Source organism: Cynocephalus volans, chromosome 8, assembly GCF_027409185.1.
Source record: "Cynocephalus volans isolate mCynVol1 chromosome 8, mCynVol1.pri, whole genome shotgun sequence".
NCBI lineage: Eukaryota > Metazoa > Chordata > Mammalia > Dermoptera > Cynocephalidae > Cynocephalus > Cynocephalus volans.
In genome coordinates, this window is record NC_084467.1 from 142,791,623 (window position 1) to 142,814,357 (window position 22,735).

Sequence of the window (22,735 nt, forward strand, 5' to 3'; positions counted from 1 at the left end):
TTTTTCCCTCTCAGAGAAACAAATCTATCAGCAAATCTTACTGACACTTTCTACAAAACATATGTAATACCCTATTGCTTCTCACCTCTACCTCCCTGATCCAAACCGTTTTTATCTCTCCTCTAGGTTATACGCAGTAACTTCCTAACTGGCTGCCCTGTTTTTATTCTTAGCCTGTATAGTCTATTCTCATCATTGCAGCCAGAATAAGTCTTATGGGAAGTCACATCAGGCTGACTTCAAGACCTTCAAATGGTTCCCTTTCTCCCTTGGAGTAAAAAGCCAAAGTCCTAACAATGTCCTATAAGGCCCTTCCCAACCTGGCAACCCCTTATCTCTCTAACCCCATCTCCCATGTCCTCTCTTTTCCTCCACTCCAAACACACTAGTTTCATTCTTTTCTTGGACATTTGAAGAAAGCTCTCAGCTTAAGGCCTTGGAACTTATTATTCCCTGTGTTTGGAAAGCTTTTCCCTCCACCATCCATATGGCTAAATCTTTCATCTCCTTTAAGTTTTCGTTCAGGTGCAACCCCTAGTGAGATCTCCCCTGACCACCCTGCAAAATTGCAATCCCCCACCCCATACTCCCCACTCCTCTATCCTGTTTTTCTTTTTTTCTTTTTTACTTCTTGACACTTATAACCCTAACATAGTACATAATTTACTTATTTATTTTGTTCATTGTTTTTCTGCCTCCTCTAGACTGTAAACACTAAGAGGGCAGTGATTTTTGTCTGTTTGGTTCTCTAGACTAATGCCTCCACAGAGCAGGCACTCCGGTGTTTGTTATTGGTGGTGTTGGTGTGCAAATTCATAAAGAGTATCTCTGGAAATTACAGGATCCCTAGCTGCTCTAGAAATTAATTCCCTTCGGGCCGAGCCTGTGGCGCACTCGGGAGAGTGCGGCGCTGGGAGCGCAGCGACGCTCCCGCCGCAGGTTCGGATCCTATATAGGACTGGCCGGTGCACTCACTGGCTGAGTGCCGGTCACGAAAAAGACAAAAAAAAAAAAGAAAGAAATTAATTCCCTTCAAGTGGAAGATAAATTAATTCTCAAGCTAAATATACTTTCACTATATCAAGATTATACAACCTCAATCATCATCATCATAACTCTATATATTGTTTTCCAGCTTACAAAATTCTTTCTCCTATGTAGTCGTATTTCCTCCTAAGACCACCTAGTGAGTTAAACAGGGCAGAGAGTGCCAATCCAGCTTTACAGATGAGGAAGCTAAGCCTCAGCACAGTTAAGTATCCAGTTTAAGGGTCACCCAGATGATGAGTACGAGGTTGGGAGGAACCTGAGTGCCCTGGCTTCAGGATGAGAACCACTGCTGCTAGACCAGTCAGCCTTAAAAATAAAACAACTTGCCCTTCTCTGGAGTGCTCAGATGAGTACTGACAGAGTCTAGGTCCTTCACTATCCTGATCTGACTCTTGATTTATTCAACAAATATTGAGTACTCCTTATGTTCCAGCACTGTTCTCAATATGAAATGCAGTGCAGGACAATAGAGATCACGACAAGGTCATGCACTCATGGAGTTTCAGTTCTTGGAGAAGAGATAGACAATACATAAATAAGTAAATCACCTAAAATATGTGAGGGGATGATAGTGCTGTGAAGGGGAAAGGAATAGAGGTTGCTGGGGAGCAGAGCGAATGAGCGGTGTTAGAGACGCCCAGCAGTAAGTTATTAACATGTTACCCACAGATCCCTCATCTGGTAATGGGGTGGACAGTGCTCCCAACTGCTGGCTGGGAATGCTACAAAATGTATTGAAGATGTTCAAGATTCCCAGTCTAGTACTAGGAAATGGAATGATATTAAAGCTCCATGTCAACAGATCCTGGCTGACAGTTTTAGAAGTCAGCACTGGGACGGACACTAAGCTATAAGAGCACAGGTTATGCTCATGGCAGAAGAGCTTTCTAACAAATGAAACTGCCTAGCAATGGAACCACCTGGAAATGAGCTCTCTGTCATGGAAAGTGCCCAATAAGCGAATGAATGACCTCTGGAGTCTCTTCCAATTGCAAATTTGATTATTTTTCATTCTGTGGAAGCTGCCTCTACCTTGTCACCATTGGTTCCAGTGGGAGGCTCTGTAAGGCTGAGAAAAGGCGACGGATGAGGATAAACACAAGAATCTGGCCCCAAACCGTGGTTCTCTTGCCAGCCCTCGCAGGAGATGAGAGTCCCCTGGCTGTCGGCCCCAGAGCCTTCTAGCAGTAGCAGAAGCTGCCTCTTCTGCACGGGGGTCAAGGGCACAGCCTTCTCTCACCTTCCCCGAGAGGGCCCACCATGGGCTCACATCTAAATGAGGTCCTCTGCCCAGTGGGAATGGGCAGATGTCTTTGCCAGTCACTCTATTCTCACTGACAGTTAAGCCACCAATGTTTACAAAAAGGAGAAGAGTGAATTATCCTGGTCAGGAGGCCACGTCTCTGGGACTTCTGGATGCCTGGGACAATGTCCACGTGTCAGCAGGCCTCTCTGAGATCCAAGCAATCTCACAACATCCCTCCACTGGCAGATACAACACGACCTTGGGGGTGACGGCGTGCTGGCCCAGGCAAGACACCATGAGACAGACACTGGCGACAACTGCTAATGTCACCCCTGTTTACCCATCACCCACTGCGGGTCAGACAGTGTGCTAAACACTCGACATGGGAAAGAATAGCCCACGACTCCCATGCTCGGAAAACTACGGTTGGGCAGAGTGTGACTAGCAGAGGTGGTTTTCGCTTGCTGAGTGGGGTTGAGAGAGTGGGGTTTGCCAAGGGATTTAGAGAGGACAAAAGGTGGTGGAGGGGCAGGTGGGTCAAGGAAGCTAAGTGTGGGGTGAGGGGAGCAAGGACATTTTGTGGGAAGGACATGGGGGTGGGGAGGAGTTGCTGGAAGAAAAGAGATGAGCCCACTCCCATCAGGCAAAGAGCCAAATTTCCTCTCCCTAGAGTTGAGTGGGACATTTTGCAAATTGTTGGTGATATTCACTGTAATCCCTGCCATCTCCTTGTAAAATGTTCAGTAAAATCTATATCACTTGTTGGTACTTAGGGACTGAATCTGTGATTTTGCAGAGGGGGCAATAAATTCTTTGGGCCCAAGGCGAGAGCCAGGCAGTCCGAGGAGATGTCTTACCATTTAGTCAGGCTGGGGCTCAGAAAGTGACACCCCCAAAGTATATACCTCCGAAGCAAAGTTTTCCTCTGACCTCCCTCACCCCAGTCTCTCAACCTCATTCTCACCTGAGGCAAACTATAGAAATCTCTCTTCCTCAAGGCGCATCATAGGAGCCAGGATCTTTTTCCCCAAAGCTAGCCATAAAGACTAAAACTATACTCTAATCTTCCCCTGCCTTTCTGTCTTGATAAGAAATCCATAAAGAAATCCTCTGACCTATTTTTGTTTGATCGTAGGTCATAAGACCCCCATTCCAGAAGGGGTCCTGCCCCTTACCCAGGAGGAATGAATGCTACACAGAGAAGCCAAGAAGAATCTGGAGAGGCCTTGCCTGGTTTCCCCACTCAATCTGTTAGCATTAGATCACATTTTTTTGTTCAATTACATTTCTACACGGCCATCCCTGCTTCATAGAACTTAACCATAAAAACAGACAGTTTTCTCTCGGTCTTTGGGTTTGCATTCTGAAGGCTTCTGTGTCACTACCATGGGTCAAATGTGTCCCCCAAATGTTCATATATTGGAAACTTAATCTCCACTGTAATAGTGTTAAGAGGCGTGAAACTAATTATGGCAATTGAAAGTGGGGGTTTGCCTTTTAAGAAGTGATCAGATTGTGAGGACCGTACGTTTGCGAATGGATTAATCCATTGTTGGCTTAACGGGTGGTCATGGGCATAATTATGATGGCTTTATAAGGAGAGCGAGTGAGAAACTTAGCTCACTCTTGCTCAGGCCATTTGCCATGCGATACCCTGCATAGCAGTAGAGAGTTACTACCCAAAAAAAGGTCCTCGCCAGCTGTGTTCCCTGGACTTTGGACTTCCCAGCCTCTGAAACTATAATAAATAAATTTTATTTTCTTCATAAATCACCCAGTTTCAGGTGTTCTGTTATAAACAACAGAAACTGACTAATACAGGCACATGAAACTATGATCAAATAAATTTGTTAAGCCCTTTCTCCTGTTAATCTGTGTTTTGTCAGCTGATTTTCAGCTAACCTTCAGAGGGTGGAGGGAAGTTTTCCCATGGCCCCCATAGTCACATTATTTCAATTAACCCTCAAAACAGCCCAATAAGGTAGATATTATTATACTCATTTCACAGTGTGTATGGAGAAGGGTTATTGAATAATTAGCTGTAGACACTCTCATCAACTACAATGTAAACGGAAAGAATTTTATATTTTTATTAGTCTACTCTGATCCTTTACCTTTAAGATAGCACAGAAGTGAGTGTGGCTACCTCATTCTGTTCCTGGTCATCACCCAGGACCCTTCCTGATTTGCTCCCAAGTTTCTCCTGTTTGCCACCAGTGGCTTCTGGTTGTAGGCTGAACCCTTACTCCTCTCACTGTCCTCTCAGCTCATCCACAAGGCTCCTTGGTGACCTGTAGTGTCCTCTGGCCCTTGCACACTTGGCTGCCTTGGGCAGGGTCCCCAGAGCAGTGCCAGACTCTCTGCAACAAATCCTGACACTGGCCCACTTGGTAGATGCAAGTGCCAGATGAGGCCTAGCCCGTTTCTGGTTTCTGCATTGTCACAGCCCCTAACGCAGACTTGAGGGTCCCTTCACACTCAATGAATGGGAAAGGCAGCATCTCGCAGTAGCTAAAACTGTAATCTCCAGGTCCAGAGCACATGGATCTGCATTTTTGTCCACCAAGCATTTGCTGTGTAGCTTGACACAAGTTACCTAACTTCTCTGAACATTTGCCGAATGGGAATAAGGGGATAGTTTTAGGGATTATATGAGGTAAGGAAAGGAAAGCACTTAAAACAGTGCCTGGCACATAGTGAATGCTCGATAAATGTTAGCTCATGTGTTAGTTTACAGTGGTTATTTATTGGATGGGATGAACATGGTTAGTCACAGCCCAGAAAAATTCCATGGTGTCAGCGAGGTCAAGTCACTGCTGCTCCCCAGTGCCCTCTTCCAAGGCAGAAAGAGTGTCTGTGTTTCCATTTCTCACAAAGGCCTTTGGGCAGGTCCCCTGTGGGGACAGTTCAAAATGGAAAGGGAGAGGAAACTGAGGATCACCTAAGTGACAAATTGGGTTTTTTCTCTTCCCCATCCCTTTAATTTCTAAAGTTCTGACTTTACCCCAAAGCTGTCGTCATGCAATAAAAACAACTGCTCAAACAACATCATATCTTATTCCTCTTTCCCCCTTCCCAGCCTTTTCATGACTGCAGAAACATATTGTTTCTGCATTCCTTTAAAAAAATATTTTTTTTAATCACCATAGTCTGAAATAAACCAATTTGTGTCTAAAAGAAACGCATGTGTGTAAATGACTGCGGGTTGTATTAGTGAGGGATGGGAGCAAGAGAAGGTGAGAAATGCCTGAGAAATAATGTTAAAGCACCTCAGCAGCTCAGGGAGGCCCCACCCTTCCTTCCTCATCCATCCTTAGAGCTCAGTGCAGTCACAGATGAAACCACGAAGAACTAATCTTAACAAAACAAGTGCAGCTGGGAAGGGCAAATTCCACAGAGAAGTTGTCCAGGCCTTTTATATGAATATTCATAGCCATACGATTCACTGGGTATACTGGGATATTGGGCTTAAACATTCCCCAAAGGGTTCAGCAGGGAGTTCTTTATTTACTGCATTTAAATGCAAATAATAAAATTGCATGACAATACACTTTGAAAAGTTAATTTAAAGCAGCATAAGGGAAGGATTAAAAGACCAGTAAGAAGGATTTTATTTGAATTTTATACAGAGGTTTAAAATCAGGGGAAAGAGGCCAAGAATTCAAATGCTGTTACAGGGGCCAAATGTGTCACCAAACAGGATTCATTTAATTATTTTTCTCCTCTTCTGAAGAAATGGAAGAAAAAAAGGTCCTTTTTTTTTGTTGGTTTGTTTGTTCATCAATGATATCTGTATCTACCAATCAGGACTCCTGTTCAGCAGGAGTTTACCTCACCAAATTGGTAACAGTTCAAGCAAAACCCAGAAAGTTAATACTTCACTAGCCTGTGGTATACTGAGGGTGAATGCATATGCTTAGTAGTACTGGAAACAGCTCCCAGGCCCTTATTTTGATTTATGAGAAACCCTGGTTGTGATATAAGAACGTCTTCTAACACAGACAGTCATGGCTTTGAATGACATGGGATAAAGAGCCGAACGCTCAATGTTGGGGAACAATGGCCCCTTGTGTCTAGCAGGAGCTCCACTCAGAAGGGAAGCCCTGAAGGCTCCCTATGATGTGAAAGAGATGGGAAAGGCCATAAATACTGAAATTTAAAGGCAACACCAATGCTGAAGTGTCACCCATTGTTGACTGGAGTGGAGGCATTATTATATCTGCTCAAAGATGGGAATTAGACATAGTCCCCATACCAGCCCTGTCAGCAACACAAACTGTCAAGCAAACACAAAACAGGTGGAGAAAGATCCAGTCTGTAAACAGAGGCCAGACAGACAGAGAAGCGATTATGTACCAGCTGAAAGGATCTCACTTTGAAACAATAGGATGCCTGGGGTTTGCTTCCAAATAATATAGGGTAGAGTGTGAGGGTGTGGCTAGGAGTATCAATCAATCAAGACTGGCAATGACTTGATCATTATTGGAGCTGGGTGACAGGTACATGGTGGCTCATTGTATCATTCTGTTTACTTTTGCATATGTTTGGAATTTTTATAAGAATAATGGATTTTAGATTACTTGGTTTTTTAAAGATTTCACCTGCCCAATTTAAAGTTGACACTGCCCACCTCTGTTGGGACAAAGTCACCATCACAAGGCACAAGTGCATTTTTGCCACTCTTGTGAGAGCCCGGGGAATAGAGCGGTGTTCACAGCATGGCCGTGAAGGGACGAGCTAGACAAAACCAGGACTTCTAAACATGGACAACAGTGGACTTGGAGCTTCAACAGAATCCATTTAAAAAAATAACAGCCCCTTCAGTGAAATATCAAGAAACTTGATAATTCCAGAATGCAGAAACTCCTAGTCTCAGCCTTGTTTGGGAACCTGCAGTTTCTTCTTATTCCAAAGGCAGGAAGTCTTTCCCTGTGTGTGGTTGACATCCACACAGCTAAGCATGTGCCCTGACCTGCAAAGTTCCAAAAGATACCACATCTTAACCATAAACCAGTCAGAATTTTTTTAAAATTGGGCTAGTTTAGCAGTTTCATCCACCAAATGGACCAATTATTCATAATGTCAGGACATTTTAGCAAGCAGGTATCCACAGATTGCCTTATCTGATTCAATTAGAAAGAGATAGAGCACCACAAATAAAGGAAATATCCACGACACTAAGTTCAATAACAGGTAAGAAAGCACACATCAGGCCACCTCAGGATGCTGCATCATAAATTATACATAACATTTAAAGAGGAATATAGACAATGAGGATTAGAATGCTTAGAAACACTGGCAACACTTCCCAGTCCCTTATTCTGATTTATGAGAAACTCTGGTGTTGAGAGCCCCCAGATTGGGAACTGCTGCTATAGGAACATCTTCTAACACAGACAGTCATGGCTTTGAGTGACGAGGGATGAAGATGACGGGGGATGAGGAGTTGAATGCTTCATGTCTAACTCCTTCAAAGGAGATAAGCCAGGATGCTAGGAAGACCAGAAAGGGTAATAACTGTCCAGCCGAAGGAACTAGGGCTTGTGAAGCCTAATGAGAAAACTGGTGGGGAGGACGCAGTAGCTGTCTTCAGCTATCTGAACGTCTCACAAGGAGGAAATAGATGAGACCCGCTCCACGGATCTCAATGAAAAGTACCAGGGCCAACACATTGGAATCTCAAGCCCAGTGTCAGCCCAACCGAAGGAACAATCTTGAAAAAAGTACAATTGTGCCAAGTGCAAGTTGGGTGCTTTGGAAAAAGTAGTGCATTCTCTGGACTTGAAAGATCTCAAGCAGAGATTGGACAGACACTTGCAAAGATGTTTTGTTTGTTTGTTTGTTTGTTTGTTTGTTTTTTAAAGATGACCAGTAAGGGGATCTTAACACCTTGACTTGGTGTTGTCAGCACCACACTCACCCAGTGAGCGAACCGGCCATCCCTATATGGGATCCGAACCTGTGGCCGTGGTGTTTATCAGCACGACACTCTCCCGAGTGAGCCACTGGCCGGCCCTGCAAAGATGTTTTAAAGGGGATTTCAGAACTGGATGAATATCTGCATGATCTTGAAATCTCCTTCAAATGGAGATTTTGTGATTTCTGAAGATGAAAACTTATAATTGATAAACGAAGGGTTTTGGGGTTCATTTTGTTTGTTTTTTTGAAGGTGAATAAATAATTTACAAAGCTTCCTATCGCTAGGTGCCACATAAACTTCTTCAAGCTGTGAATAAATTAAAATAAAACTCAGCTCCTCTGCCATTCTCAAACCTACTTTAGCCTCACTGAGAAACCATTCCTGGATGTATCATGCACCTGACTGAGGCATCCAGTGGACAGTGTCAGGATTCACTTTTATCCTTGGCCCTACATTTTTTACTACAGCCGAGTTATGTACTTAATAGCTCCCAAATGACTTGCAGGTTCCCACTGAGGATACCTGGGAAGACAACACTTCGGGATAGGGTTTCACTCTAGGAAGCATGAGCATTCTTACTTGAGGCAAGAATTATCTTGGTTTTGAAGTCCCTGAGTCACTGACACCTTGTGCTTGCTATCTGTCCTGTTTTCTGGCCCTGTCTTACTTGAAGCTCTGTTTTCCTGTATTTCCTGGTTCCCAAATGTTTGTCTTTTTTCTGATCACCTATTTAGCCTAGATATTGAGATTTTGACTATTTCCAACAGTTTAGTCATTCATTCATTTGCTAAATATTTATAGTCTCTTCCATACGATAGTATAGTGTGCTAGGCACCTTAGGAGATGCAAAAAGCTATATGACTCCAGCAAGGGCCTAAATACGAGAGAATATGAAGCATGGACAGAAATAGCTACAACCCTTGGCACAATGTGCTAAGTGCTATAAGAGAGGTACAAACCAAGTGCTATCAAAGTTAAAAGGGAGGTGAGATGCTGCAGAAAAAACTAGATGTGACTGCAAGAGCAGCCTGGAAAAAGCCTGATGCAATTGGTATGCTAATTTTAAAAATCCTCAAATATAAGGCATATAACGTATTAAGTTTAAAGAAGAAAGTAGCTGTGAATCAAGAAAAGGGTGTATTCTAAGAAAGTATATCTAATGTTCAACAGCAGATAAATGTCCACCATTAGCCAGAGGGGCTAATGAATGTCCACTATAAACCAAACACCAGAAAATCCTCCCCACTGTGAACGTGGTCATTTGCCCAGTCAACCAGAAAAATTGCAATTATGAAATTGAAACTACATTTGCTGCTTAAATGAGTCTTTTTAGAGATTTAGTTTAGACTGAAAATTGTTCATTAAACAGTTCCTCTGGGTAATAGACTTCAACTACACTTCCCATTTTAAGAATCCTTTAGACTCACTCTCATTCCAATCGCCAGAGGTAGGCTATATCAGGGGGTTGCAAACTTTTTCTGTAAATGTCCAGATAGTAAATATTCTAGCGTTTGCAGTCCATAAGGGTTCTGTCACAACTACTCAACTCTGCTGTTTTAGTGCAAAAACATCTGTAGATAAAACACATGTAAGAGTGGCTATGTGCCAATAAAACCTTATTTATGAATATTAAAGTTTTAATTTCATAAAATTTCCATGTGTCACAAAGAATTGTTCTTTTGCATTTTTTCAACCATTTAAAAATGTCAAAGCCGTTCTCAGCTTCTGGGTCTTACAAAAACAGGTGGCAGGCCACATTTGACCCACAGGCCATACTTCTATCAATCACCCTATTTTACAGATGAGAAAAATCATGCTTCAGGAGACTAAGTGGATTCCCTATCAATGGCCATTCAGTTTATTAGTCTCCAAATAAAGAGAAAAAATGAAGTAATAGGAAAAACAGGGACATTTACACACTCTTTAACAACATTGTTCACAACATGAGAAAATCATATGTTATCTATAAACTGGGATTCTCTGTGGCATAACAAGTAAGTTTTTACATGGTGCTAAGCCAGATTAGTGCAGGGCAAATGAAGCAATTATGACTTGAATTTACATATACAATATTTTATTATCTTTCTTCATTTTAATTTATAAAGGGTGACAGTCTCTAAATTATTTTTTAAAAGTTGCCTTACTTTAAAGATCTTATAATTCATGTGATGAGCCACACATTGCTAAATTTTTATCAGCACATAAATATTTTAAAAGAAATACCAATAGTTACTGATGTTTAATCTCAGTGCTCCATGGAATGAGCATTCTACCTCTCCATGGTACCAAGATAAAGATTTGAAGAAATTTAAAGAATAAAGCACTGGATAACCAAACCCCTCACAGAAAGTCATTTATCTGCATCTTTAAAGTGAAATAATAATAATTGTAAAAGTCAGTAAAAACTAGTTTTACAGCAAGAATAGGAATATACTTGTCCAAGACCTCCAGGATTAGAGCTAAAAACACATGCCAAAGGAAAGAATCTTCATAATACTTACTCTTCAGACAGTTAAACCTGTGGAAAAGAGAGCAGGCATACATTCAAATTCTACAAAATCATGAAAGATAAAACTAGAATAAACTGAGGTCACCAAATCTGAGAAGACTAGGACAACTGGGGCCAGGCCATTGAAGCACAGTAAGAGGTAAATTTAGAACCAAGGTGAGAACAATCTCTCAACAGGGGAGTGGGTTTTTTTTCTTTGGGGGGGGGGAAATGTATGTTTATTTGTTTGTTGTTGTTTTGGTGGGTTGTACAGTAGTATATTTATTTACTTATTTATTTCATCTATACATGGCTTACACAATGTGCAATGATTCCATTTCAGAAAATTTTTAAAAAGAGAATCATGAAAGAAAAAGAAAAAAAACCCTTATTTCAAAGTAATACAGAAATAATAACTTTAAAATGTCTAGATAAAATCACAGTGGCAGATCCCTAACGAACTGCTAATAGAGGGAACACTGACATTTGGGGACAAGCTCGACATCTGCCATGTACTCCTCCGCCCATCATCCTTCAAGAGCTCACTAAAGCAAACAAAACTAATGCCACCAGAGGTGTGAAAGGGGAAGAGGGAGGGGGGTTAGTGAGAAATTGGTAAAGGGCCACAAAAATGATTACATCATGTAATGTCAAATATACTAATTATCCTGATATGATCATCACATATTGTACATGGGTATTGAAAGTCAACTCTGTAACCCACAGATATGTGCAATCAATTATGTTTCAATAAATAAAAGTAAAAATAGTTTTTTTTAAAGATCTCACTGAAGTATTGGTTAAAGTCTGAACCCCTTGGCACTGCTTTTCTCCCAGCCTGCTTTTTGCCTCTCATCTCCTTCCCTTCCCTGTTCCCATTCATATACACTCCAGCCATATAGCAAGCTCCCTGGAGATCCCTTAATGTGCCATGCTGCTGGAGGCCTTCACACACACCCTGCTGTCAGCTCAGAACAACATTCTCCATCCTGTCCATTAGCCACTCTGACTTGCAAGCTCACATTCTCACTAACACCTGCCCCGATCGCCCTTCCACCATGTCCAGCGTGATAACTTCTTCCTCTGTGCTCCCACTTTCTCTCATTCTCACCTCTTTTACAATACTTTTCACCTGAACTGCTATGTTTTGTTTGCTTATCTCCTCTAGAGATTATCTTCTCGATGAGGTATAGGAAAAAGTGCCTTTAATTTTCATACCCCTGAGGCCTTGCATGGTGCTTTGGGCACATTCACAACTCCATAAACATTTGTCGAATGAATCAGTAGCCACTGAGCCCTCTCATGACTCGATTCTTCCTGACCACAAGTCTACCAGAGACTTAAGGTAAGGATGGTAGGGAATTTTAACACTTCATTCATTCGCTAATTCAATAAACGTTTATTGAACACTGCTATGTGCCAGGCACTGTTCTAGCAGTCCAAGATACATTAACAAGCAGAGTAAACAAGGATCCCTGCCCTTGGGAGCATACAATCTAGCTGGGGAGATAGACACTAAATAAAAAGCATAACAAATAAGGTACTAACATGCTTTTTTAAAGAAGGTGATAAGAGCTGAGAGAAAAAGACATAAGCAGAGAAGGGTAAGGGGGACTGGGAGTGTGTGAGGCATGATTTTAAATTATGTGATCAGGGAGTAGGACCTGTCAAGCAAGTAATGAGAAGGTTACATTTGAGCAAAGACTTAGAGGAGGAGAATGAATTAGATGTGGGACACAGGGGGAAAGGGCATTTCAAGCAGCGGGAATGTTTAGTACAAAGTCTCTAAGGCTGAAGCAAGGAGGTCAGTGGGGTTGGCTAAGAATGAGGTAGAAGGAGATGTGTTCAGGTTGGCAGGGGGTGGGGGAGTGGAAGATCTTGGAGGCCAGTAAGCCATTATGATGACTTTGACTTTGACTCTGAGATAGGGAAGTATGGGATGAATTTGAGCAACATAATCTGGCTTACATTTTGAAAGAAACACTCTGGCTATTCATGAAGAGTTGAGTTTCTACCAAGGGTAGAAGCCAGGAGACCTACTGATATGGGTTGAATGTGTTCCCCAAAGTTTCATGTACTAGAAACTTAATCCCCACTGTGACAGAGTTAAGAGGGCGGGAAATCCTTTTATGGTAATTGAAAGGTGGTAGGGCCTTTAAGAGGTGATTCAGTTGTGAGGACCATTCCCTAGTGAATGGATTGATTCATTCATGGAGTAATAAGTTGATGGTTTAATGGGTGACAATGGGCGTGGTTCTGATGGCTTTATAAAGACAGCAAGTGAGAAGCCTAGCTGTCTCTTGCTCAGCCATTCTTGCCATGTAATACCCAGCATTGCTGTAGAGCCACCACCAAGAACAAGGCCCTCACCAGATATGTTCCCTGGACTTTGGACTTCCCAGACTCGGAAACTGTAAGCAATAAATTCTATTATTCTGTTATAAGTGACAGAAATGGACTAATACTTCAGTTAAGAGGCTATTGCAATAATTTAGATGAAAGATAACAGCAGCTTATAGCACAGTTGTAGAAGAAGAAAGGCAGTTGGTCCTAGTTATATTCTGAAGATAGAGAGATTCCGGAACATTTGCTGACATAGATGGGCCATGCAAAAGAGGGAAGGAAGAATTAAGCATTAGTCCAAGAGTTTTGGCAAAAGCAACTGGAAGAAGAAGAAGAAAAAAAAAAAACTTTGAATATTTAGTCTTACCTAGGAGCTGTACTTTATCCATCCTCCTCCTGTCTGGTAAATATTACATGAGGTCAATATGTGCAGCATGGCTACTCATGTGGAGACAATAAGGTGCAGGAGAAAGAGTGGAAAAAGAGGCTATTTAGCTGCCACTACTTCCAGGGTTAGCCTCTGAGTCTTGCTCCCTTGCCACCTCCTCCTTTTACCTCTTTATCCCCAGAATGATAAGAATCTTTCTGGCTGGCTCACTTGTCCAAGACTAAAGAGATTTTATAGAAAACAATTTAATGGTAGTAGGGTTTAAAGAAGCTCAAATAAGATAGTTCCATTATTGGGATGATAGGGGGGAAGATGATGATGTTAGTAGTTATGACACTTGCCTTTGCTGCAGAGTTCATAAATCATGGAGATATTATAAAATACAAAAGGAAGAGAGAGCCAATGTCAGGAAGATGGCCTTGGTAACACCATGTAAACCATTAAAACATCTTTTTAAGCTAAAGTACTTCTGAGACTAGCTGCCAAACTGTATCCAAAAAAAGCAAAAGCAGTCCATGCAATTGAATGCTTATAAATGGAAGATCTCTGGCAATGGAAAACTTTCCTCCTTGTAAACTGATGCTGCATTTACATATATTGAGACATAAAATGTATCCATAAATAAAATTATGTAATTCTCTATAAAATGAACTCTTATATCCCAGATCTTAGTCTGTCACATCAAATCCTAAAGAATTATTTTAAATGCCTCTCTATTTTGTGCATTGTGTATTGCAAAAAAAAATTTTTTTAAACCCTGATGTTGAAAAAAATATTTAATGCATTCATTTATGTACTTAGGATCTTTCTGAGCAATTCAGAATGATCTGAAAAGTCTAAAATTGGATAAGAACTGTACTAGAAAGTACATTTTACAGCATCTTTAAATATTAGTTAAGCAACCACCACATATAGAATATTGTATTTGTGGCTGAGAAGACAATGATATTGTAAAATTTAGACTAGAATCTTTCCAAAGAAACATTTCAAAGCTTAGTTTTTATCCTCTTTTCCAGTCAACTATTGCCTTTCAACAGAAAAACAACTATGTGTGTGTGTGTGTGTGTGTGTGTGTAATTAATCTACCTTTGCATTTTCCTCTCATGTCTGAGAATATCTTTGAAACAGAGAGATTCATCTTGAGTGTTGGCAGGTTACGCTTTTTAGTTTGCCTCCACACGTTAGGATGTTCATTTGATTTGGTCTAACACTGGAAATTTTGTGTTGAAATGTTTCTCTGAGATTCATAACACTTAGAAGGATGTTCCTAGTAAGCAATAATTCAAACTACTTCTTAAAAGGCATATGAGCCTCTTAATTCTGATAGTTCTAAGCAGAAAGGATTAAATATGTAGAATAGCATCAAGTAAAACAAAAAGAGAAAAAAAGAAACTGAAAATAAACATTTCTTCATTTCAGAACTCTTAGAACATCAATCCTCTTATTACATCTTCTTTGGTTTGGGATGAGTTCTAGGTGAGAGATCTGCTTCTCCCAGTTAACTCGTGTGCATCAGAGACTCAGTCAATTCAGCAAGAGAAAGTAAATCGTCTGTAAGTCAAGTAAATCAAGTCACCTGTTTGTGTAAACAAAAATATCTGAGTTTTCTTTTTCAGCTGATTATTCTGATGCCATGAGCAGACACAGCTCCTGCCAGTGAAACTACCGTGAGTGATCCATGACTTTCTTCCAGTGGACCTTCAACATATCAGTGAGTTAGGAGGATTCCCAAGCATCGTATCAACACAGTGACAGGCAAGTTTTGTAATGGTTTTGTGAACTGTATCAACTGTTCCCAATTTTACAGCCTCAACATTAAAAAAGAGTAAACTTTAGGATTTTGATTCTCTCCCAATTCATACTAAAACAAAAAAATCAGAAAACCCTTCGTTTATGTTTTTATTTCCATAATGTTAGTGAATCTCTCTATACATTTTTGCATAACAAACTTTGAATAATCCAACTGAAAACTACTGGGAGCTTTCATTACAAGACTCAGGCATCTCAGGCTACACAGAGTTTGAATTTAGGAATTTCCTTCTTTCGCATTAAAGTTTGGTTAAAACACATATTTCCAAAATTTTAGATTAAGAAATACAACTCTTCACTTTCTCCCTCACCCCCAAACCTGCTTCTCTTCCAGCACTCTCTAGCCATCCACCTTGGACAGAAACCTACAGATTACCCTGGACTACGTCACCATCACCCACCCATCAAATTGCCAAATAAGGATCTCTTTTACCTCCGAAATAACTTCCAAATACACTAACTCACCATCCCAAATACCACCAACCAGGGCCAGGTGAACATCTTCTCTGGCTTGAACTCTGTATTGATGAAACACAAATAGGTACCTAATTGGTCACCACATTCCTGCCCTTCTCCAATCTATGCTCAAAATTTAATTAAATCACACATTCAAAAACATGACTATGTTACCCCTTTACTTAAAAAACAATGCAATGTCTTCTCATTGTTACTGGGATCAAGTCTAAATTTTTAAACATGACTTAGAAGCCTTCATAATCGATCAGACATCCACATACCTCTGTAATCTTACTTTCACTCCCCTCTCTTCCTTAAGCCATCCTGAATTTTTCTTTGTTCTAGCGTGTCATGACTCTCTGTCTTACCACACCAGCCCTAGTACATAGCTAATTCCTCTGTCTAGAACAAGATTCTATACCTTTATTTATTTTTTATTTATTCAGCAACTATTATGGAGAACCTACTCTATGCTAGGTACTGGGAAATATATCAGTGATGACAACAGGCAATATTTCTGTCCTCATAGAGCTTAAGGTCTATCATGAAAAACAGTCATGAAGGATATGAGATGAGAGTTATGGCATAGAAGGTAAGATGATGTTGAAGCAAATGTCAGAGTAAGTGACTTAATTTCAGAGTCAGTGGAGGCTTCCTGATAAAGTACTGTTGAAGCTAAAATCTGAAGGATGAATTGGTGTTAGTTGAGGTAACAGAGGAGCAGGGAGGAACGAGGAGGTTGGGGGACTGGCAGAAGAAATGTTCTGATGACACAGTTAAATGGAAAATATAAGGATATTAAGAGAAAAGAAATAATGTTTTCTTGTTACAAGCATAAGATATTGGGAACATGTATCTTTGCTGAATATATTTTGTTGTTGGCCTGTGTTGCCAAGGAAAAAAATTTTAAGTTTCTCATTACCATTTGTTGACAGCTAAATTCAGATGGCTCCTCCTTTCATAGATGCTTTTGCACTTTTACAGGAATAAAGAAGAAGCATCATGGGTGAGAAAGAGAGTCTAGATATCTAGAAACTGGTTCTATTCTGATTTTTGCTTATGACCTTGGCCAGATGACTTACATCTGTTCCTCTGTTTTGTCATTTGTAAAGGGGGCATGATAATATTATCCAGTTTACTTAACAGGGTAGGCTCAAATGAGATAGAGGAACAAAAGTCCAAAGTACCACACTATGCTTAATGACCTTTTTATATAAGCATTTCAAGCATATTAAACAGTTTCTTGATTTCTGGCAGTTCTCTATGTATTAGTAGTAACTCAAATTTATTTTTCTTAGATTTCCAGCTGTAGTGATCGGGACTGCATTGCCAGCTCCACAACAAGTAGAGAGCCCTCTTCATTACTCTTTAAGGGGAACAGAATTGGATCATTTCTCTTTTCAAAAATGCAATTATTCGAAACAAAAATATTTTGAAATAGAAAATCTGGAAAATTCAGTTATTTTGCAATTTTCCAAAAACAGGATATGTTTCTGCTGTGATGAAATCCCCCAATTTCTCTGATTTTTAAATGGCCAAACTAATCTGATCAATCCTTTTTTACTTTTTAATTGAAACAACTTTCTATCTGACTTTCCAGTGGTGAACTTATTGACAAATATAGCAATGTAAATGGAAAGAAAGTTATACTAAAGTATAACCTCTACATATTTAAAAACCAAGAGCTTAATTAAAACAAAACAAAACAAAATCTTCTAGCTTCACATTACCTTCTTATGTAATGAGATAGACTCATGAAATACAACATCATTAGTTTATGGGTTTACTTTGCCAAAAACTTAACCCCTGAAAACATTTTAGTTACAGTTTAGTATGTAAGTGTCAAATATCTCTATCACATATATTAGCTTTTTCCTATGTGTTTCTACAGTCACAAATAGGAAAAATATCAAGTTCCCTTTCAGAGTAAAAGTAAAGCTCATTCTAAAATATTTTACAAATGTTGTCAATTGTACAAGTGCTACTTTGCAAAGATCAAAAGTGTGTCTTAAATTCTGAATGCCACTTCTCTTTTTGTTTACTGTCTTTCTCTTTTTTCTATGGTAAGCAATTGGATTTCAAAATATAGGAACTCTATTAAAAATGTCTGATTGTAAAATCCTGTTTATGACTATTTTTAAAACTTTTTTATTGCAAAATTCAGGCACCTTTAGAAATGTTTGATACTTTAATTGCTTTAATTATTTCTATGTTGTTGAGGAGAAAATTTACAAAGTCATTTAAAAGAAGGAAATAGTTCATGGATAACTGGTTTCTTTAGAAATGGGAAAGAGCGCTTAAGGAAATGCGTATTTAGAAATCTCATTTAGTTGATGGCCAATTTAACTCTAATCTATTAGTATATGTTTGAAGGAAATAGAGTGTTCATAGAATTACGCAGTCAGAAGACTAGTGAGCACTTCTTCCTGCCTTTGGTGCAGCACATAGGCCTCTGCAAGAGGAATCAGGAATGTGGGGTTCAAGTCTCAGTTCTGCCACCCACTCTCCATGTGGGTTCATAAGAAAGTCACTTAGCTTCTAACTGTCAGTTTCTCATGTGTAAAATAGAGATAATGATGCCTTTCTTATAAGGTTATTAGGAATAACTGACACACATACATGAAAAGGTTTTGTTAACAAGAAACTGCTCTACAAAAATAATCTCTACAAAAATAAGTTACAAAATTTATAAAGAACTCAAAGATTCCAATAAGAGAGTCTACAAAATAAGTTTAGTATATATTTCATGTTCATCTTCTTGATTCCTTTTCACCTGTATATATGCTAAATCCTTCATTAGGTAATAAGCTCCTTAAAGCCATAGTGAGCTCATCCCATCCTCTTTCTGTGTAGCTCTCTGTATTACTCTCTGGATTACACTTAACTAATGAATACTCAAAGGGCTTTGTTGGCAGATATTCTCCCTTGGTTCTTAGTTCTAATATCAAGTAAGTAATCACTACTTCAAAAGTCTCCTTTCACTTATTCTATGTGTAAACTCTTCTGCTCCAAATCATGCCTATTTCCACACATTCTATCCTCGAAGCTCATAGGGAATTGGCAGGTCAGCATCCACTTAACAAAAGCCTTTATCACTGTTACCAAACTCTCTCCACCTTCAAGGAAGAATCCTTGGTTCTCAGTCTAAATCTGTCCCTCTTGTAATCTAAAACGTGCAGGATTAGCTACACCCTTAGCTCTAGGAAGAAAGGAGTTCCTGCTGGCTCACCAAAGATTCCTAAAGCCAAGTGGTTCCAAAGGAAAGCTCATTCTTGCCTGGCCAAGGGAGAAGACTAAAGTACATCAACAGAAAATGGCTGGAGGAAACATGGACAAAGAGGAAAAGAAGGGCAGGGGCAGAGACAGCAGGATCAAAAGGAAGTGAAAGTAGAGCGTTCCTAGGGCGCTGTTATTCCTTTGGAAGGCTGATGAGATGCTCTGTCTACCCTAATGCTTGTAGGCAAGTTGGCATTAGAGCCCAATAAAACCCTTTGAAAAGCTGGAGAAATGGTGAGGAAGGGATGGCTACGTCTCCGTGTCCCTCCTTCGACGGTGTAAGTATGCCGGCCTGGTCTGCCCTCTGCTCAAAGTTCTGTGTTCTTTTCACGAGGTTTTTAACAAGCGGGCCCGGCTCGGCGCAGCTTTTAGGCGTAGAGACGAATATTTTTAGGCTAAGCCGCCTCGCCCGGTCTTTACGATAGGACGTGGCTTCCATCAAACAGTCCCAGGCGGGCTCACGCAGTCCTCGGCTCGGGGTACACACGCGTGCCCGCAGCCGGCCCCCGCGCCCCGCGCGCGTTTCAGCACCGCCGCCTCCGGAGAGCGCCCCGAGGGCGGGCCAGGTCGGGCCTGCCACCCGCCCTCTCGCCATCCCCAGACCATTCGCTCTCCCCTGCTCCGCGTCTCCCTCACTCCCAGGAAAAAGCACGCCCAATTTCTAACGTCTCCTCAATTTCTGCTTCCAAAGCGACCTCCGCGTCCCTCCCTCGGGGTCTAAACGCGCACGCCCCTGCGCCTTTGGGTCGCACCGGAGCAAAGCCGCGTGGTTTCTCCAGCGGTGGCGTGAGACTCTCGGCAGGCAGCCATCGATCACCTTTCCCCTGGCCTTGGACCCCAAACCAGCATTCAGGAGCCCCCGCTCGCTCCCCGTCGCTCCAAGCCCCAAAGCCTCTAAGAAACAACCACGCGACGGTGCGCCCCTCCCCCAGCACACGCACAATCACACGCACACACACACACACGCACACTCGCGCGCCGCAAGCCACCCGGGTGCCACCGCCGCTCCGGGCAGAGCTTCAGCCGACTGGGGCCCCAACCCATCAACACCGGCCCGCCACCGGCCTCCCGCAGCGACCGCCCCGCCCCTTCCCCTTCCCCTTCCCGGGCAGCGGGTCCTGGGGGCCAAACCTAGACGGGCCACAAACCCATTCACTCAGCATCCACCTCGCGCGGGCCACACACGCTCCACAGTCCCCCAACACTTGCCCCTAGGCTAGGCCGCCACGAACCATCAGCCAAGCCCTAAATTAATCTCCTCCAAGCCCCAGCCCCTGGCACGGGTGTGTTGTGTGCAAGTGTGTTTGTGTCTCCGATGCATACACATCGTTTAACTCCTTCGAGCTCTCTCCGCATCCTAAACAAACAGCACGTTCTCTCTAACCCCCTCCTGCCTTCTCCGCGCCCCGGCCTCCGCCCCCATCCCGGTCCCCGCCCGCCGAACAGCCGAACCGCACCGCGGCGCTCCAGTTCTCGAACCTCGGACCCACCCCGAGCCCCCAATGACACCTCCAGCCCCCTCCCCTCCCCCACACCCTGGCCCCTGGCGAGCCGGGTCTGGTCCTAGCAAGTGACGCCTCGGAAACGCAGTCTGCGCCCCCTCGCCGAGCCCGGGACACGGGGGCGGACCTCCCACCAGCCGGAGGGGCACGCGCCTTCCTGCCCAATCGCCCTGGAAAACACGGGTGCAGGGGAAGGAAGAGGAGCGGAAGCAGCCCCCGCGGGGGGCGGGAGGACTCACCGAACATCTGAATGTGCCCTTTGGTGATGGGATTGAAGCTGCCGCAGGCGAGCAAGATAACGTGGGTCTTGGTGGTCTCGGTCATGGTGCGGGCGGGTCCCTCGCGCTGCTCTCGGGGTGGCCTCTCTTTTTGTGTCTCGATATGTCTGCAGAGGGAGAAAGGAAGGCGAGGCTCTGGCGGTGGATGCCGTGGGCTCCAAGAACAGCTCCAGACGCAAACCGCGTCACTCCCCGCCTCTCCTTAACGCTTGCAGCTCCGGCAGGATCCGAGACTGCTCTTGTCTCCTCTCGCCTCGGTCCCTCTCTCTTCTTTCTAGCTTCTTAAGCGTCTCTCGTCCTGATGCCCCACCTCACCCTTTCTCTTGTCCCCACCTCCCTTCACTCCATTACTTTCTCTTCCTTAGAGTATATCTGCAAGGCAAGACGTGGTGCCCAAGCCCAGAACCATGAACCCTCAAAGCATGGTGTCAGGCTCTTTCTATCTCTGATTGTGTTCCTCTCTCACTCTAACGTTTGTCTGTCCCCATCTACTTTCTCTAACGTCTCTAACTTCAAGAGTGTTTGGTATTAATAATTATTTTCTCTCGTCCTCAAAATTGTAAGTGACAAATGGCAATTGTTCACTTCAGAAGTATTAATTTCTTCTTTTCCTTTTCCTTCTATCTGATGATTCTGAACTATTGAACTGAGTCCAAATCTTGACCCAGTGGTTGCCATGAGTCAAGGGGGACCTGAACTTCTCCTGCTACAGTGATCCTTTTTGTGAGTGAAGCAATGCAATCAGTTTAAGAGAACATGGACAGGGCAGAATTACTAACACTGTGTTAGAAAATTATTGTGATTCTACATAAGTTACCAAAGTTGAGACAAAGGTTTATTCACTGTGCGTTAGGTATTGTTATAAACCCTGCTGATAAGGCACAATCTCTGTCTTCAAGTTGACGTTCTACTTGAGAGAGATGGACGATAATCAGAGAAGGAAAACATTAGACTGCAGTTGTGCGATGCACTGTAAGTGAATGCAGTTCACTCTCCGACAGAGCAGAGAGTGGGGAAGAGCGGGCAAAGCACGTAGTCCAAGAAGTCCTCTCTGGGGAAGTGACATTTAAGGTGAGACCTAAATGACAAGAAGGAGTTGCTAGTACAAATATTTTGGGACGGGGAAGGACCTGCTGTTCTCATGGAAATGAAAGAAGGCCAATGTGGCTAGAGTGTATGGGCAAGGGGAGAATGGTAGGAGAGAAGATTGGACTGTAGTTAAGGCCGAATCAAATAGGGCTTGTAGGCTGGGGTCATGGTTAGATGTTTTTCTAAGTGGAATAACTTACAGTGCAATACCAAAAGGAAGCCATTGAAGCTTTTAAGCAGGGGAGTTATAGGCTGCTGAGTGGGAAAGGGGTTCAAGTGGGAAGAAAGGAAAGCATTTAGGAAATTCTGCTGCTAGCCTAGGCAAGTGGATTTATCCTTGGACTAAGATTTATAGAGGTGGAGCTGATGAGAAGTAGATAGATATCTCAGGATGTTTTGTAGATTTTGTAGTTTACAGTCTTTGCAGATGGATTGGATATAGAGGATGAGGGAAAGAGAAATCTAGGAAAATGTCTAAAATTCTGGCTTAAGCAATAGAAGACTGAGATTGAGAAAGATAGGGAAAGAAAAAGTTTGAGGGGTGATCAAATGTTCTATTCCTACACAATAGACAGAACCAATAATTCTTAACTTAGAGATTCACAAGTATAAATATTTAGCTCTCCTGGGCTTCATGCTACTTGGATAAATTTCTACCCCATATCATTGAGTTGGTCATTGTTTCTTATCCAAGAGCATGTAGTAGGTGAGCAGTAAATATTTGTTAAATTTTGCTGAATAGCAAATGAACCCTAATATGCATGAAATTTTTATTTTAAGTATAAAAGTCTTAAGAACTGATGTATATTCATAATGGGGTTTGTCTCTTCCCTGACAGGGATGCAGATTAATGGGGTAGAAAGAGCAAGAGATTTTAAAGGAAGGCTGTC

The 22,735-nt window shown here is 42.1% G+C and overlaps 1 protein-coding gene across 1 annotated transcript in view; it reads right to left on the reverse strand.

Moving 5' to 3' along the window:
* The window catches only part of NMNAT2 (nicotinamide nucleotide adenylyltransferase 2), a 131,785-nt gene extending 110,983 nt beyond the window's left edge, over positions 1-20,802 (reverse strand). The window contains exon 1 of the mRNA XM_063106801.1: positions 20,718-20,802. Within this exon, the coding sequence (XP_062962871.1) occupies positions 20,718-20,802 (85 nt within the window). The remainder of the gene's footprint in view (positions 1-20,717) is intronic.
* Between the last annotated feature and the right edge of the window lie 1,933 nt (positions 20,803-22,735).